The 17,483-nt window shown below is 47.8% G+C and overlaps 1 protein-coding gene across 2 annotated transcripts in view; it reads right to left on the reverse strand.

Moving 5' to 3' along the window:
- mvp (major vault protein) overlaps positions 1–17,483 on the reverse strand; it is a 28,944-nt gene that overhangs the window by 5,705 nt on the left and 5,756 nt on the right. The window contains exons 2-11 of one of the 2 annotated variants that reach the window (XM_061711595.1): positions 16,033–16,217; positions 13,560–13,755; positions 12,523–12,646; positions 12,197–12,328; positions 10,726–10,820; positions 9,487–9,723; positions 8,767–8,889; positions 3,821–4,051; positions 2,621–2,868; positions 379–576 (exon numbers count right to left, since the gene is read on the reverse strand). In XM_061711595.1, the coding sequence (XP_061567579.1) occupies positions 379–576; positions 2,621–2,868; positions 3,821–4,051; positions 8,767–8,889; positions 9,487–9,723; positions 10,726–10,820; positions 12,197–12,328; positions 12,523–12,646; positions 13,560–13,755; positions 16,033–16,208 (1,760 nt within the window). In that variant the 5' untranslated portion in view covers positions 16,209–16,217. Of the gene's footprint in view, positions 1–378; positions 577–2,620; positions 2,869–3,820; positions 4,055–8,766; positions 8,890–9,486; positions 9,724–10,725; positions 10,821–12,196; positions 12,329–12,522; positions 12,647–13,559; positions 13,756–16,032; positions 16,218–17,483 lie in introns of both variants that reach the window. The other variant, XM_061711594.1, reaches the window with a different exon arrangement.

A 17,483-nucleotide genomic window follows, 5' to 3' on the forward strand; every position in this document is an offset into this window, starting at 1 on the left:
GGCCCCTGGTGGCCCCGCCCCCTGACCCCGCCCCCTGGTGGCCCCGCCCCCTCACCCTCTCACCAGTTGTAGGACAGCTTTAGCCCCGCCCCCAGCCCCGCCCCCTCACCCTCTCACCAGTTATAAGACAGCTGCAGCCCCTGTCCCCGCCCCCTCACCAGTTGTAGGACAGCTGTAGCCCCGCCCCCCGGCGGCCCCGCCCCCTCACCCTCTCACCAGTTGTAGGACAGCTGTAGCCCCGCCCCCTCACCCTCTCACCAGTTGTAGGACAGCTGTAGCCCCGCCCCCAGCCCCGCCCCCTCACCCTCTCACCAGTTGTAGGACAGCTTTAGCCCCGCCCCCAGCCCCGCCCCCAGCCCCGCCCCCTCACCCTCTCACCAGTTGTAGGACAGCTGCAGCTGCAGGCGGGCGTGGTCGGCCGTCTCGATGGTGATGATGTCGGTGAAAAAGTCGGGTCCCAGCAGCAGACAGATCGCCTTGATCGTGTTAGCTCGCTTGGGTTTGTCGCCCGACAGAGACAGAACCGTGAACTGCTCGTCGGGGCCGAGCATGACGAGCTCGGGGCCGAAGAGAACCCTGGAGGAAAAAACACAGTTTATTAGTTTAGAACCCTGGAGAAAAAAACAGAGTTTATTAGTTTAGAACCCTGGAGGAAAAAACACAGTTTATTAGTTTTAGTTTCTTTAGCATGACGAGCTTGGGGCCGAACAAAACCCTGGAGTAAAGAGTTAACGGTGCAGCAGCACGAGTGCTGACAGGAATTAGCAGGAGAGACCACGTCTCTCCAGTGTTAGCGTCGCTCCATTGGCTACCTGTAAAATTCAGAATCCAATTTGGCTGGCCTGCGGTCCCCACCCCTGGTCATCCCGTTGCTGCTTCCACCTGCCTGCTGTGCTGTTGCCGTCCCTGACCCACCAGTCTGGCCCTCGGCAGGAGGGCCCCCCCTTATGATCCAGGTCCTGGTCAAGGTTTCTTCCCTCCTAAAGGGGAGTTTTTTCTTGCCACTGTTTGGCTTAAGGCTTTTCTCCCACTAGGGGAGTTTTTACCTGCCATTGTTTATGTAATAATTGATCGGGGGTCATGTTCTGGGTATGGGTCTCTGTAAAGCGTCTAGAGACAACTCTGTTGTATTAGACGCTATATAAATAAAATTGAATTGAATTGAATTGAATTGAATTGAATTTAAAATTGTATTACTTGCATATAAAGCCCCAAACGGCTTAGCTCTGCAGTATTTACAAGACCTGATAGTGCCTTATGTTCCTGTCAGAGCTCTCCGTTCTCAGAGTGCAGGTTTACTCGTAGTTCCTAGAGTATCTAAATGTAGATTTGGAGGGCGGGCGTTCTGCTATCAGGCGCCATTACTATGGAACCAACTTCCAATCTGGGTTAAGGAGGCTGACACCACCTCCACCTTTAAAACTAAACTTAAAACCTTTCTGTTTAGTAAAGCCTATAGTTAGTGTTTAGTAAACCTCTAGCTGGTGTTGGTAAATCTCTAGGTCGTGTAAACTCTAGTGTGTTAGAGTCGCTCCTGTAGTTTCTTGTGCTGGCCCCTTCTCTTCTCTTTTTTCTTGGTGCAGCATCCTCTGCCGGTGGCGAAGAGCATCTCTGAATGCAAAACACCGGATCCTGCAGTGTGGGAGTGAGGGGGGCAGGGTAACGGCCCCTTTTGGGCGGGGGAGAAGGTTCGTCCCTCAAGACTCCTCTCCCTGGCCCTGCCCCTTTTCAACCCTTCCCTGACCCTGCACCCCAACCTGGGACTAGCTGATTGGGCCGGAGCTTCGGGAGCTGCGTGCTGGCCTGCGGTCCCCACCCCCGGTCATCCCGTTGCTGCTTCCACCTGCCTGCTGTGCTGCTGCCGTCCCTGACTCCCCCAGTCTGGCCCTCGGCAGGAGGGTCCCCCCTTATGAGCCTGGTCCTGCTCAAGGTTTCTTCCTCCTAAAGGGGAGTTTTTCCTTGCCACTGTTTGGCTTAAGGTTTTTCTCCCACTATGGGAGTTTTTACCTGCCATTGTTTATGTAATAATTGCTCGGGGGTTTATGTTTATGTTTATGTTCATGTTCATGTTCTGGATCTGGGTCTCTGTAAAGCGTCTAGAGACATCTGTTGTATTAGACGCTATATAAATAAAATTGAATTGAATTGAATTGAGTTGTCTGATTATTCTATTATTGTTTCCTTCTAGACTCCAGAAAACATTAATTCCAGAAACAGAAGACTCTCAGAGTCACAGCTTATGCAGATGATTCCCAGATCTACGTTGAACTCTCACCATTAGGAGCCTGTCTTTATTTTGTAATCTATCTAGTTTTTATTAGTTTTAGTCTCGTTCATTCTCCTTTTAGTCGTGTCAAGTTTCAGTCAATTAAAAGTCTGAGCATTTTAGTCTGATTTTAGTCAGAATTGTCCATTTTAGTCTAGTTTTAGTCGACAAAAACTGATGACATTTTAGTCTCCATCTCGGATGGAAGGAAGGAAGGAAGCAAGGAAGGAAGGAAGGAAGGAAGGAAGGAAGGAAGGAAGGAAGGAAGGAAGGAAGGAAGGAAGGAAGGATTCCTCTATGATATTTATCATATATTTAATTATGGTTCTGGTCACATGACCAGCGTTTTCTCACCTGGCCTTCTTCTCGCGGTAGTCGTACACCTGCAGCGCGGCGTTGTGTGGGACGCGGTACGTCACCACGCGGGTCTTGTTGCGCGGTGCGTCGCCGCCGCTACCGCTACCGGCGCCGCTGCGGCTGGAGCGGTCGGCTAGCGGGTCCACGCGCGCGGCTAGCAGGGCCTCCACGTTGGGCGGGAGCGTCTTCTCCCACAGCTCCTCGTCCTGGCTCAGCATGTAGGTGTGGCCGATGACGGCGCGCACCTGCAGGACACGCCCACGAAAGAGACACGCCCCCAAGTTAGAGACACGCCCCCAAGTGAGACACGCCCCCAAGTTAGAGACACGCCCCCAAGTGAGACACGCCCCCAAGTCAGAGACACGCCCCGGTTAGCGTTACTGTTACCGTTACTGCTCTGAGTGCAGTATTTGTTGCTCCCACTTCCCTCACTAAATCTAAAAAGGATGTACTGGCTTTTTCTACCCTGCTAGCCAGAAGATTAATTGTAATTAATTGGAAATCAGTAATCCCGCCCTGTCATGCCCGCTGGATTAGAGATACCCTTCATTTTCTTAAATTGGATAAAATCAGACTGTCCTTAACTGGCTGCTCCAGTAAAGTTGGGAAATTATGGTGCCCATTCCTTCAGTTCAATATTTTTTTGTTTCTTTGTTTTTTATTTTAAATGTAATTAATAATTCTCATTACAATTTATTATCTATTTTTTTGTAATTGTCCATTTCTGTCATAGTTTTATTTATTTATTTTTTTCATTTATCTATCTAATTATTTTATTGTGGTTGTTCTAGTTTTATATAGGTTGTTTGGTTATGCTGCAATACTTAAGTTACCACTGTCCTTTTCTGTTGTTTTTCCTAAAAGAAAAACTCTGTAAATGTTTTAAAATCTGCAAAACCCAGTAAAAAAAAAAAAAAAAAAAAAAAAGATTTTATATATATATATATATATATATATATATATATATATATATATATATATATATATATATATATATATATATATATATATATATATATGTATGTTTTTAACTCTTGGGGCCCCCTAGTGGTCACGGGGCCCTAAGCAGCGTAGTTGGCTATGCCTTGGCCGGTTCTATCGGCGGCTCTATGGATGGCTTTAGCTTTAGCGGCGGCTCTAGCGGTAGCGGCGGCTCTAGCGGTAGCGGCGGCTCTAGCGGTAGCGGCGGCGGCTAACCTTCCCCGTCTTCATGTCCCTCACGTAGATTCCCTCGTTCTCGTCCAGCGGGATGGCTAGCTGCTTCCTTAGCACCTCCACGCTAGCGGGCGGGACGTACTCCAGCGGGCCGCGCAGCATCCACAGGTCGCCGGGGCGACGCAGGACGCCGCTGCGCCGCGAGCGCTTGGCGCGTTCCCGCCTCTTCTCCTCCTCTTCCTCATCTTCCTCCTCCTCTTCCTCTTCCTCCTCCTGCTGGAGAGAGAGAGGGGGCAGTGCTGAGCAAATACACATCAAAATTAAACAGTTGTTAAACAATTGTTTAAGAGTTCCTCCTGTTCAGGAGTTCAGCTATAGTTCAGCTGTTTCCTCTAGTTGCAGTCACCTGGGTGTCGTTGCTAACGTCAGTTATTCACCTGGGTGTCGTTGCTAACGTCAGTTCCTCACCTGGGTGTCGTTGCTAACGTCAGTTCCTCACCTGGGTGTCGTTGCTAACGTCAGTTCCTCACCTGGGTGTCGTTGCTAACGTCAGTTCCTCACCTGGGTGTCGTTGCTAACGTCAGTTCCTCACCTGGGTGTCGTTGCTAACGTCAGTTATTCACCTGGGTGTCGTTGCTAACATCAGTTCCTCACCTGGGTGTCGTTGCTAACGTCAGTTCCTCACCTGGGTGTCGTTGATAACGTCAGTTATTCACCTGGGTGTCGTTGCTAACGTCAGTTCCTCACCTGGGTGTCGTTGCTAACGTCAGTTCCTCACCTGGGTGTCGTTGCTAACGTCAGTTCCTCACCTGGGTGTCGTTGCTAACGTCAGTTATTCACCTGGGTGTCGTTGCTAACGTCAGTTATTCACCTGGGTGTCGTTGCTAACGTCAGTTATTCACCTGGGTGTCGTTAACGTCAGTTCCTCACCTGGGTGTCGTTGCTAACGTCAGTTCCTCACCTGGGTGTCGTTGCTAACGTCAGTTATTCACCTGGGTGTCGTTGCTAACGTCAGTTCCTCACCTGGGTGTCGTTGCTAACGTCAGTTCCTCACCTGGGTGTCGTTGCTAACGTCAGTTCCTCACCTGGGTGTCGTTGCTAACGTCAGTTCCTCACCTGGGTGTCGTTGCTAACGTCAGTTCCTCACCTGGGTGTCGTTGCTAACGTCAGTTCCTCACCTGGGTGTCGTTGCTAACGTCAGTTCCTCACCTGGGTGTCGTTGCTAACGTCAGTTCCTCACCTGGGTGTCGTTGCTAACGTCAGTTATTCACCTGGGTGTCGTTGCTAACGTCAGTTCCTCACCTGGGTGTCGTTGCTAACGTCAGTTCCTCACCTGGGTGTCGTTGCTAACGTCAGTTATTCACCTGGGTGTCGTTGCTAACGTCCGTCTCTCACCTGGGTGTCGTTAACGTCAGTTATTCACCTGGGTGTCGTTGCTAACGTCAGTTATTCACCTGGGTGTCGTTGCTAACGTCAGTTCCTCACCTGGGTGTCGTTGCTAACGTCAGTTCCTCACCTGGGTGTCGTTGCTAACGTCAGTTCCTCACCTGGGTGTCGTTGCTAACGTCAGTTCCTCACCTGGGTGTCGTTGCTAACGTCAGTTCCTCACCTGGGTGTCGTTGCTAACGTCAGTTCCTCACCTGGGTGTCGTTGCTAACGTCAGTTATTCACCTGGGTGTCGTTGCTAACGTCAGTTATTCACCTGGGTGTCGTTGCTAACGTCAGTTATTCACCTGGGTGTCGTTGCTAACGTCAGTTCCTCACCTGGGTGTCGTTGCTAACGTCCGTCTCTCACCTGGGTGTCGTTGCTAACGTCCGTCTCTCACCTGGGTGTCGTTGCTAACGTCAATTATTCACCTGGGTGTCGTTGCTAACGTCAGTTATTCACCTGGGTGTTGTTGCTAACGTCCGTCTCTCACCTGGGTGTTGTTGCTAACGTCCGTCTCTCACCTGGGTGTCGTTGCTAATGTCCGTCTCTCACCTGGGTGTCGTTGCTAACGTCAGTTATTCACCTGGGTGTTGTTGCTAACGTCCGTCTCTCACCTGGGTGTCGTTGCTAATGTCCGTCTCTCACCTGGGTGTCGTTGCTAACGTCAGATATTCACCTGGGTGTCGTTGCTAACGTCAGTTATTCACCTGGGTGTCGTTGCTAACGTCAGTTCCTCACCTGGGTGTCGTTGCTAACGTCAGTTCCTCACCTGGGTGTCGTTGCTAACGTCAGTTCCTCACCTGGGTGTCGTTGCTAACGTCAGTTCCTCACCTGGGTGTCGTTGCTAACGTCAGTTATTCACCTGGGTGTCGTTGCTAACGTCAGTTCCTCACCTGGGTGTCGTTGCTAACGTCAGTTCCTCACCTGGGTGTCGTTGCTAACGTCAGTTCCTCACCTGGGTGTCGTTGCTAACGTCAGTTCCTCACCTGGGTGTCGTTGCTAACGTCAGTTCCTCACCTGGGTGTCGTTGCTAACGTCAGTTCCTCACCTGGGTGTCGTTACTAACGTCAGTTCCTCACCTGGGTGTCGTTGCTAACGTCAGTTCCTCACCTGGGTGTCGTTACTAACGTCAGTTCCTCACCTGGGTGTCGTTGCTAACGTCAGTTATTCACCTGGGTGTCGTTGCTAACGTCAGTTCCTCACCTGGGTGTCGTTGCTAACGTCAGTTCCTCACCTGGGTGTCGTTGCTAACGTCAGTTCCTCACCTGGGTGTCGTTGCTAACGTCAGTTCCTCACCTGGGTGTCGTTGCTAACGTCAGTTATTCACCTGGGTGTCGTTGCTAACGTCAGTTATTCACCTGGGTGTCGTTGCTAACGTCAGTTATTCACCTGGGTGTCGTTGCTAACGTCAGTTATTCACCTGGGTGTCGTTGCTAACGTCCGTCTCTCACCTGGGTGTCGTTGCTAACGTCCGTCTCTCACCTGGGTGTCGTTGCTAACGTCAATTATTCACCTGGGTGTCGTTGCTAACGTCAGTTATTCACCTGGGTGTTGTTGCTAACGTCAGTTCCTCACCTGGGTGTCGTTGCTAACGTCAGTTATTCACCTGGGTGTCATTGCTAACGTCAGTTCCTCACCTGGGTGTCGTTGCTAACGTCAGTTCCTCACCTGGGTGTCGTTGCTAACGTCAGTTCCTCACCTGGGTGTCGTTGCTAACGTCAGTTCCTCACCTGGGTGTCGTTGCTAACGTCAGTTATTCACCTGGGTGTCATTGCTAACGTCAGTTCCTCACCTGGGTGTCGTTGCTAACGTCAGTTCCTCACCTGGGTGTCGTTGCTAACGTCAGTTCCTCACCTGGATGTCGTTGCTAACGTCAGTTCCTCACCTGGGTGTCGTTACTAACGTCAGTTCCTCACCTGGGTGTCGTTGCTAACGTCAGTTATTCACCTGGGTGTCGTTGCTAACGTCAGTTCCTCACCTGGGTGTCGTTGTTAACGTCAGTTATTCACCTGGGTGTCGTTGCTAACGTCAGTTATTCACCTGGGTGTCGTTGCTAACGTCAGTTATTCACCTGGGTGTCGTTGCTAACGTCAGTTCCTCACCTGGGTGTCGTTGCTAACGTCAGTTATTCACCTGGGTGTCGTTGCTAACGTCAGTTCCTCACCTGGGTGTCGTTGCTAACGTCAGTTCCTCACCTGGGTGTCGTTGCTAACGTCAGTTCCTCACCTGGGTGTCGTTGCTAACGTCCGTCTCTCACCTGGATGTCGTTGCTAACGTCAGTTCCTCACCTGGGTGTCGTTGCTAACGTCAGTTCCTCACCTGGGTGTCGTTGCTAACGTCAGTTCCTCACCTGGATGTCGTTGCTAACGTCAGTTCCTCACCTGGGTGTCGTTACTAACGTCAGTTCCTCACCTGGGTGTCGTTGCTAACGTCAGTTATTCACCTGGGTGTCGTTGCTAACGTCAGTTCCTCACCTGGGTGTCGTTGTTAACGTCAGTTATTCACCTGGGTGTCGTTGCTAACGTCAGTTATTCACCTGGGTGTCGTTGCTAACGTCAGTTCCTCACCTGGGTGTCGTTGCTAACGTCAGTTATTCACCTGGGTGTCGTTGCTAACGTCAGTTCCTCACCTGGGTGTCGTTGCTAACGTCAGTTCCTCACCTGGGTGTCGTTGCTAACGTCAGTTCCTCACCTGGGTGTCGTTGCTAACGTCAGTTATTCACCTGGGTGTCGTTGCTAACGTCAGTTCCTCACCTGGGTGTCGTTGCTAACGTCAGTTCCTCACCTGGGTGTCGTTGTTAACGTCAGTTATTCACCTGGGTGTCGTTGCTAACGTCAGTTATTCACCTGGGTGTCGTTGCTAACGTCAGTTATTCACCTGGGTGTCGTTGCTAACGTCAGTTCCTCACCTGGGTGTCGTTGCTAACGTCAGTTATTCACCTGGGTGTCGTTGCTAACGTCAGTTCCTCACCTGGGTGTCATTGCTAACGTCAGTTCCTCACCTGGGTGTCGTTGCTAACGTCAGTTCCTCACCTGGGTGTCGTTGCTAACGTCCGTCTCTCACCTGGATGTCGTTGCTAACGTCAGTTCCTCACCTGGGTGTCGTTGCTAACGTCAGTTCCTCACCTGGGTGTCGTTGCTAACGTCAGTTCCTCACCTGGATGTCGTTGCTAACGTCAGTTCCTCACCTGGGTGTCGTTACTAACGTCAGTTCCTCACCTGGGTGTCGTTGCTAACGTCAGTTATTCACCTGGGTGTCGTTGCTAACGTCAGTTCCTCACCTGGGTGTCGTTGTTAACGTCAGTTATTCACCTGGGTGTCGTTGCTAACGTCAGTTATTCACCTGGGTGTCGTTGCTAACGTCAGTTCCTCACCTGGGTGTCGTTGCTAACGTCAGTTATTCACCTGGGTGTCGTTGCTAACGTCAGTTCCTCACCTGGGTGTCGTTGCTAACGTCAGTTCCTCACCTGGGTGTCGTTGCTAACGTCAGTTCCTCACCTGGGTGTCGTTGCTAACGTCCGTTATTCACCTGGGTGTCGTTGCTAACGTCCGTCTCTCACCTGGATGTCGTTAAAAGCCTCGACCGCCCGCAGAACCAGACCTTCGTCCTCCGACAGAACGTACACGTTCTGGATTCCCTGCTCCAGGTTCTCGCCTGGCTGCAGGAAGAACGAGCACTCGCCCTGAAGGAGAGAGAGGAGAGGGGTCAGAGGTCAGTGGGAGTCTGAACTGACTCATCACTGACTCATCACTGGAAAAAACAACAATTTCCACCTGTTTCAAGTAGATTTTCACTTAAAATAAGTAGAAAAATCAGCCAGTGGAACAAGATTCTTTTGCTTGTAATAAGAAGATAAATCTTGTTCCACTGGCAGATTTTTCTACTTATTTCAAGTGAAATTTACTTGAAACAGGTGAAAATGGTCAAATAACAAGGTATTTTTCTGGTAATGACTCTTGTTTTAAGTGTAATAAGATTTTTCGTCTAAAAATGAGACATTTTAACTAGAAATAAGACAAATATTCTGGTAAGATTTCAAGTTTTTGCAGTGTGAATTCGAGCAAAAGAAGGAAAATTCAGAACAAACTAAAATCTTAGCGGAAACAGTAAACAACGTTTCTTTTAAATAGTTAAATTTAAGGTTTTTTCAACAGTTTTCAGGAGTTCCTGAGTAAACGGAACCAGGACCAGAACCAGAACCAGGACAAGGACCAGGAACCAGAACCAGGACCAGGACCCAGACCCAGATCCAGACCCAGATCCAGACCCGGACTCTCACCTTGACCACCCTCTTCTGGCCCAGCTGGTTCTTCCCGTCGGGTCCGACCGGGTCCAGGACCACGCAGTACTGGCGGCTGCTGAGCGTGGTGACGGGTACGACTCCCAGAACCTCCTCCGACACCGAGGGCACGTGGGCCTCGCGGTCACCGTGCGTCACCAGCCACTCCTCGCCGGTGCGGCGCTCGCGCCCGCCGGCGTCGCGGAACGGACGCAGGGCCCGGACGTGCAGCGCTTTCTGGGGGGGGGGAACCGGGTTAGAACCAGGTGCTTCAGGCGTTGCCACAGTAACGTTCACGTAGGGCAGGGCGATATGGACCAAAAGTCATATCTGGATATTTTCTAGCTGAATGTTGATACTCGATATATATATATCGATATTTTTTCTGTGCCATAATTGGGGTTTCCCCCAAAGCATTATAGCATAGCATCTCTGTTAGCATCTTTGTTAGCATCTCTGTTAGCATCTCTGTTAGCATCTCTGTTAGCTTCTCTGTTAGCATCTCTGTTAGCATCTCTGTTAGCATCTCTGTTAGCATCATTTCTTAAAAAAACAGTCAGTTTTAATACAAAGCCTCGTGCCAAATGTCACACAGGTTCCTTTATTAACAGAGGTCTGCACAATATCAACATGTATAAAACAAATGAAATAAAAATAAACTGCTGCATATATAGAATAAAAATGCTTCTTGAATAAAATAAAACAAATATCCCTTTCCTGCAGAACAATTAAATTAAAATACACTGTAATTAATACAATGTAGACAGTAACAGGCAGACTTTTCCACTGAGGTTGACAGTTGTGCAAATAACAAAACATTTGTGCAAATCTCAAATAAAACATTCAAGTCAATTTGTCACAAAATAAGCTACATCAAAATCAAATTTATTTTTATTTTTTTAAATCGATATAAACGATATTGTCTCGTACCATATCGCGTTTGAAAATATATCGATATATATTAAAATCTCGATATATCGCCCAGTCCTACATTCATGCTTGACCCGTTGCCACGGTAACCGTCATGCTTCAAGCATCAGGTTCGGCCCTGAGTTGATGTTTGGCCCGACAGTGATGTCATCACAGTGATGTCATCACTGTGATGACATCACTGTCGGGCCAAACATCAACTCAGGGCCTAATTAACTGGTAAATAGATGGTAAACATCTGGTAAGTAATTTGTAAGTATGATATCACGGAGGTGACATCACGGTGATGTCACCAGGAGGCGGAGTCACCTTGTCCGTCAGGATGAAGGCGTTGACGATGTCGATCACTTCCTCGTGGGCTCCGGGCAGGTACGCCCCCACCTTGCTGACGAGCCACTCCTCACCTGGGGGGAAAACACGCTGTTAGCCCCGCCCATCAACTGTTAGCCCCGCCCACTCAGGGTTAGCCCCGCCCACTCAGGGTTAGCCCCGCCCATCCACTGTTAGCCCCGCCCACTCAGGGTTAGCCCCACCCACTCAGGGTTAGCCCCACCCACTCAGGGTTAGCCCCACCCACTCAGGGTTAGCCCCACCCACTCAGGGTTAGCCCCACCCACTCAGGGTTAGCCCCGCCCATCCACTGTTAGCCCCGCCCACTCACTGTTCCGCCCATTAATCACATTTTCACAAAACTTATTTACTAGCGGTGGGTAAAAATATCTAAAAATCGATGCATCAATTCTCCCGCCCTGATTCAATCTGGATTCATCAAAGCCTCTGAATGATTCCCCTCCTGGCCAGTGGGGGCGCTGTGAAAAAACATTTTATTATGATTGGGGTTTTGTGGACGGCGGGTGCATGCGACCAAACAACAATAAAACAACGACAATGGCAAAAGGAAAATCTTTCAGATCAGACGATGTTTTATATCAGATGTTGTGAGGTCTATTACAATGTCCAAGAGGAAAGACATTTTATTTAAGTTTACATGCACTTTATTTTTCATGTTGACACAGAACTGTCATGTGTTTTTTTTTTATTTTAACTTTTATACTACAGTACAAATGCACAAGTGAGCCAATCTGGTGCTGCTAAGTTTACTTGCTCAGTTCATTTCTATGTGAAGTAACAGGCCACGTTATAGGCGTGAAAATAAAAATAATGAAAAAAACAAGTATTTGTGTATTTCTACGTCTTACTGAATCAATATCGAAGCATTTAAATCAATATCGAATCAATATCGAATCGAAACCTAAAGAATCAAAATGGAATCGAATCGTGAGGTTCTTAACAAAACCCAGCCCTATTATTTACAGACAAATACGAATGAAAAGATGGTTTCACTGATTTAAACGCTGAGCACCAATCAGAGCTGTGGGCGTGGCCAAACGCTGGAAGATCCAATCAGAAACAGGTTAAAAGGTTTCTACGCGCTCTGCTTCACATGTTGCCACGGTAACGTTCACATGTTGCCACGGTAACCAGCTGGTCTTCGGGTCGTTGGAGAAACTTTACATTTTTATGCAAAACGGCTCATTTGCTTAAAACTCATTTGTTTACGGAGGATTTAGAACCAACAACCCAGTTTATATTAGAGTCTGAGCTGGACCTGCTGGACCGGTGTGTCCTGGTCAGTGTTGGGAGTAAGGCGTTATTTAGTAACACGTTACTGTAACACGTTATTTAGCCCAGACCGGGTCCAGGTCTCACCTGTGACTCTCTGGATCCCCTCCCGGTCCTGCTGGACCTGCTGGTCCCCCAGACCCGGTCCAGTACTCACCTGTGACCCTCTGGACCCCCTCCCGGTCCTTCCCCTCCTTCCGGGCCCGGAGCCGGATGGCCTGGTTCTCCCGGATCACGGTGGCCTTGACGGTCTCCAGAACCACCACCTCCTTCCGGGGGATGTAGGTTCCTGAGGACACACGGAGAACCGGGTCAGGTTCAGGTTCAGGTTCAGGTTCAGGTTCAGGTTCAGGGGGGAACTACAGAACCGGTTCTGGTTCTGGTCCTGGTTCTGGTACAGACCTGGTCCTGGTTCTGGTTCTGGTCCTGGTTCTGGTACTGACCTGGTCCCTGAAAGGACCTGGTTCTGGTTCTGGTACTGACCTGGGCCCTGGAACAGCCACTCGTCCCCGGCCACCCTCTTCTGGCCCCCGTCGTCCTGGAAGTCCAGCAGGGCCTGGAGACGCAGGGCCGAGTCCGGGTACACGATCTGCAGGGGGGTCACGGCCTGGGGGGAGAAGGGGGCGTGGTTAGAGGGGGCGGAGTCAGGGGCAGGGGGCGGGGCTAACGATCTGCAGGGGGGTCACGGCCTGGGGGGGGAAGGGGGAGGGTTATAATCAGGGGGCGGGGTTAGAATCAGGGGGCGGGGTCACGGCCTGTGGGGAGAACCGAATCAGGTTAACGCCCGCAGCTAGCTAACTACTACTACAGGGGCCCGAGCATTGAGCCCTGATGAACTCCACATGTGATTGGCTGCGTTTCCTTTTTTTTCCCTTTTTTTTCTCTTTTTTTCCTTTTTTTTTCTTCTGTTTATTCTTTTTTCCTTCTCTTTCTTTCCCTTTATTTCTCTTTTTTCTTCTTTTTTTCCTTTTTTCTTCTTTTTTTCCTTTTTTTCTTCCTTTTTTTTCTTTTTTTCCCTCTCTTTAGCACCGCCCTACACGATCTGCAGGGAGAAGGGGGCGTCGTCAGGGGGCGGGGTAATTCCTGCAGCAGGGGCCCCAGAACCGAACCCTGAGGAACTCCACATGGGATTGGCTGTGTTTACATGGGAAGTTTAATTCCTCTTTAATTCAGAATTTATACTCAATCCGAAATTAAAATGAGTAGAAATTAGCATGTAAACACCTAAATCCGAATAGAATAATTCCACGATCATGCACACACTCATTCAAAGAAAAAATAAAAAATAAAATAAATAATTAATTAAATTTTATAAAAAGAAAACAAAAATAAACAAACACACAAAAAAATAATAATGAAATATTTTTTAAAGAAATAAAAAATGAAATAAATAGAATAAATTAAAATAAATTAAATAAATGAAAAAAAAACAACATTTAAATAAAAAAAAAAAAAAAGAAGTACTTGCTGTATTTCCTCCCCAGGATAAAGGGGAAACGGGTCAGAACCAGAACCAGTACCTGCTGGATCTCCTCCCCCGGGTACAGGGGAAACGGGTCTTGGGTCAGCCGGATCTCCAGGTCGGCGTGTCTCAGCTTGGCCTGACCCGACGGGTCGAACTGGACCTGGTTCTGGTCGTCTCGGGTCACCGGGTTGGAAACCACGCAGTAGTGGCGGGGCGGAACCATGAGCATCCGGACCGGCGGGAACAGAACCCTGGAACAGAACCACAGCCAATCAGAACCATGAGCATCCGGACCGGCAGGAACAGAACCAGAACCAATCAGAACCAGACTAGAGGCCAAAAGCCAAAAAAAAAGGCGAAAATTCGGACGCTTATTGCTCGGCCGAACTTTATCGTAGAGACATCGTTCAAACTTACAAACACTCGGCCTGATTGGCCCTAAAGGACCGTACAACCTCATCATGCTAATTATTACGGTTTTTGCAATATTTAACTTTCAATTTAAAAAAAAAATAATTTTATTTTGGACGCTTGTTGCTAGGCAACGGTTTATCGTACAGACATCATTACAACATTGACAAACCCGGGACGTGTTGTACTACAACATATTTTAGTCTCATCATGCTAGCTATTACGCTTTTTAAGATATTCAATTATGCTCATTTTGATATGAAAAATTAGATACTTAATGGTTTACATTAATGGGCGTGGCCTAACGGCTCAACAGCGCCCCCTAGAAAACTTTGTTCCTCAAGCCCCACGATACGGTTTGACGTACATGCACGAAAATCGGTACACACCTGTATCATGTCGCAACTTAAAGAAAAGTCTCTTGGCGCCATGGCCCAAACCCAACAGGAAGTCGGCCATTTTGAATTAATCGTGTAATTTTGGCGGAATTTATGCGATTCCTTCGGCCGTTAATACGGCCCGAACCGTAACGTGCACCCAGGTGTGTTATACATCAAAATGTGCGTCTCCATCCTGCGACTACACGCATTACTTTTCTCTTTCAAAAACGTTACCGTGGCGACGCTAGACGCCAGAAAGCCCCGCCCCCCCTTCATCTGATTGGTCCATATTTGATAGTTTCTATTTTCTGACAGAACTTTTGAGTTTGATATAAAGAGTCATGGTGGTTCATCGGACTCAGTTTTGAGTCCTTGACCTTTTATTGGTGAAAATTGCACGCGCAAGGGCCCGTTCATCCGTTCATCGCTGCTGCAGCTTTAATTATATTATTGTTTCCTTCCAGACTCCAGAATACATTAATTCCAGAAACAGAAGACTCTTATCTGAGTCACAGCTTATGCAGATGATTCACAGATCTACGTTGAACTCTCACGATTACGATCCTTTTTTTATTCTGTAATCTACATTTTAGTCTGGTTTTTATTCCTCTACGATATTGCATCCTATATTTAATTATTGTTATCGTCACATGAAGGGAAAAAAAATAAATTTTGTGTCCTGAAATGCCCTGGATTCCCAAAACACAGCTTTAATCAGCCATGCACCTGCTGTTTATTATAACAAATGATAGTTTTTCTGTGAGAGAGAAACTAGCTCACACGGGATTTTGGTCCCGTGTGAGCCTCCCCCCCCCCCATCCGCAAGGTGCTGAGTAAAAGTATAAAGACGCGAGAGCCGGAGGTTCGGGTTCAGAGTCTGCTGTGGGTCTAGTGCACGGACGCCCAGCGCGGTTTCTTTGGTCTACTCTGTATCAGGACTGTTCGGCTCTCCAGTCCCGTGTCGAGGTAAGAGTATAGTAGAGTAGTAGAGTAGAGTATGAGGCCTTGGCCCTGTGTAGTTGTGTGTGTGTAATATTGCTCTGCCATTTGTGGGGGATAACTTGACACCTTGTCCTAGCAAAGAGAGTAATTGTGTGTGTCACTTCTATGCAAATGCTTGCTTTTCTTGCTGGTAATAAAGATCCATATATCATTATAGCAAAAGCGAGGTGTGTGTGTGTGTGTGTGTGTGTGTGTGTGTGTGTGTGTGTGTGTGTGTGTGTGTGTGTGATTCATTTTGGTACAGCCGACCACTCCTAGAACCTTAAAGTGAGATTTCTCCCAAAACATTACATGACCAGCAACAGCTGCTACTAGTACTACTATAGTACTACTAGTAGTACTATAGTACTACTAGTAGTACTATAGTACTACTAGTAGTACTAGTAGTAGTACTAGTAGTAGTACTAGTAGTAGTACTAGTAGTAGTACTAGTACTACTACTAGTACTACTACTGGTACTAGTAGTACTGCTACTAGTACTGCTACTAGTACTAATATAGTACTACTAGTACTAGTAGTACTGCTACTAGTACTACTACTAGTACTGCTGCTAGTACTGCTACTAGTACTACTACGACCCACCTCTCGTTGTCCTGACGGATGTACGTCAGCGGTCCGATCTCCACCCGGGCGATGTTGGTGTTCTGGTCCAGCACGTGGATGTAGTGGTGGGGGGGGATCTACTACTATAGTACTATAGTACTACTATAGTAGTACTATAGTACTAGTACTAACCTCTCATTATCCTGACGGATGTACGTCAGCGGTCCGATCTCCACCCGGGCGATGTTGGTGTTCTGGTCCAGCACGTGGATGTAGTGGTGGGGGGGGATCCGGATGATGGACGCCTCCACCTGGACCTCCGGGGGCTCCTGGACCTCCAGGGCCCGGTTCCCTCCCTTCTTAGACATGGTGAAGTTCTGCAGAGACCAGGACCAGAACCAGAGTCCAGATCAGGACCAGAACTTTATTTAATTTTACACATTTACATTTACAACCAGTGCTTTAAGTGGACAAAAATAAGTTCCGGTACTCCCCTTATTTAACTAATGTCAGGTAAATTAGGCGGTGGGTATCAGCAGATGATTAAGTGATATATTTAAATACTAGAACATGATCCTGATTTTTAAAAAGAAAATTGTTTTATTGAATTTTCCAACAAATTATGTGTACACAAGAAAACGCTCACATTCACTGGTAGACAGTACTGGAGTTGTAAAAAAAAATCAGGGGGGATGGTGGGTTTTATCATATGGGGACAGATAATTTGTGCTGATTACAAATAATATAATATATTACAAATAATAGCAGTGACCAAAACAGCTGCAGAAATACTGCAGGAATGACATAGCAGCAGTTAAATGCAGCCTTCTGTAAGCTTTAAATATCCACTGGACTTACATCAAATACATCAAAACACAACAATAAAAAACACTTTTCTGAACTTATCAATATGACTCTGTCCTTCACAGGATAAGTAAAATGGATCACTGCAAAAACTCAAAATCTTAACAAGAATATTTGTCTTATTTCTAGTTAAAATGTCTCATTTTAGTAAAAAAAATCTCATTACACTTAAAACAAGACTCATCACTGGAAAAAACAACAATTTTCACCTGTTTCAAGTAGATTTTCACTTGAAATAAGTAGAAAAATCTGCCAGTGGAACAAGATTTTTTTGCTTGTAATAAGAAGATAAATCTTGTCCCACTGGCAGATTTTCCTACTTATTTCAAGTGAAAATTTACTTGAAACAGGTGAAAATTGTCAAAGAACATCTTCCTGGTGTTATTTTTCTGGTGATGACTCTAAATGTTGAAATAGCAGTAAAACCACATTCATTGATGAAATGACGGGATGGAAAGGGGGGATGGCAGTTTTGGGGGGATGCAGAGCCTACGCCGTATGGTACGCGGTGACGCGCACGTACGTTGCGCGTCACCGCGTACCCTACGGCGTAGCCCTTACGTCGATTTAGCGCGGAACCATAAATCAGGCTTTACGAGTGAACGTCTCACGAGGGGCAGTCGCGTTGCGACGCCACTGTAGCCAAATCACAAGGAGAGAACAGAGAACTGTGAGCTCATGAGAAGTCCCGGTACGCCGTAAAAAGTCCTGGTACCACAGAGGCTAATAATGAGAAGTGGGGGGTACTCCGTACCGCTGCGTACCGGCCCACTTAAAGC

This window comes from Cololabis saira, chromosome 21, assembly GCF_033807715.1.
Source record: "Cololabis saira isolate AMF1-May2022 chromosome 21, fColSai1.1, whole genome shotgun sequence".
Lineage (NCBI taxonomy): Eukaryota > Metazoa > Chordata > Actinopteri > Beloniformes > Belonidae > Cololabis > Cololabis saira.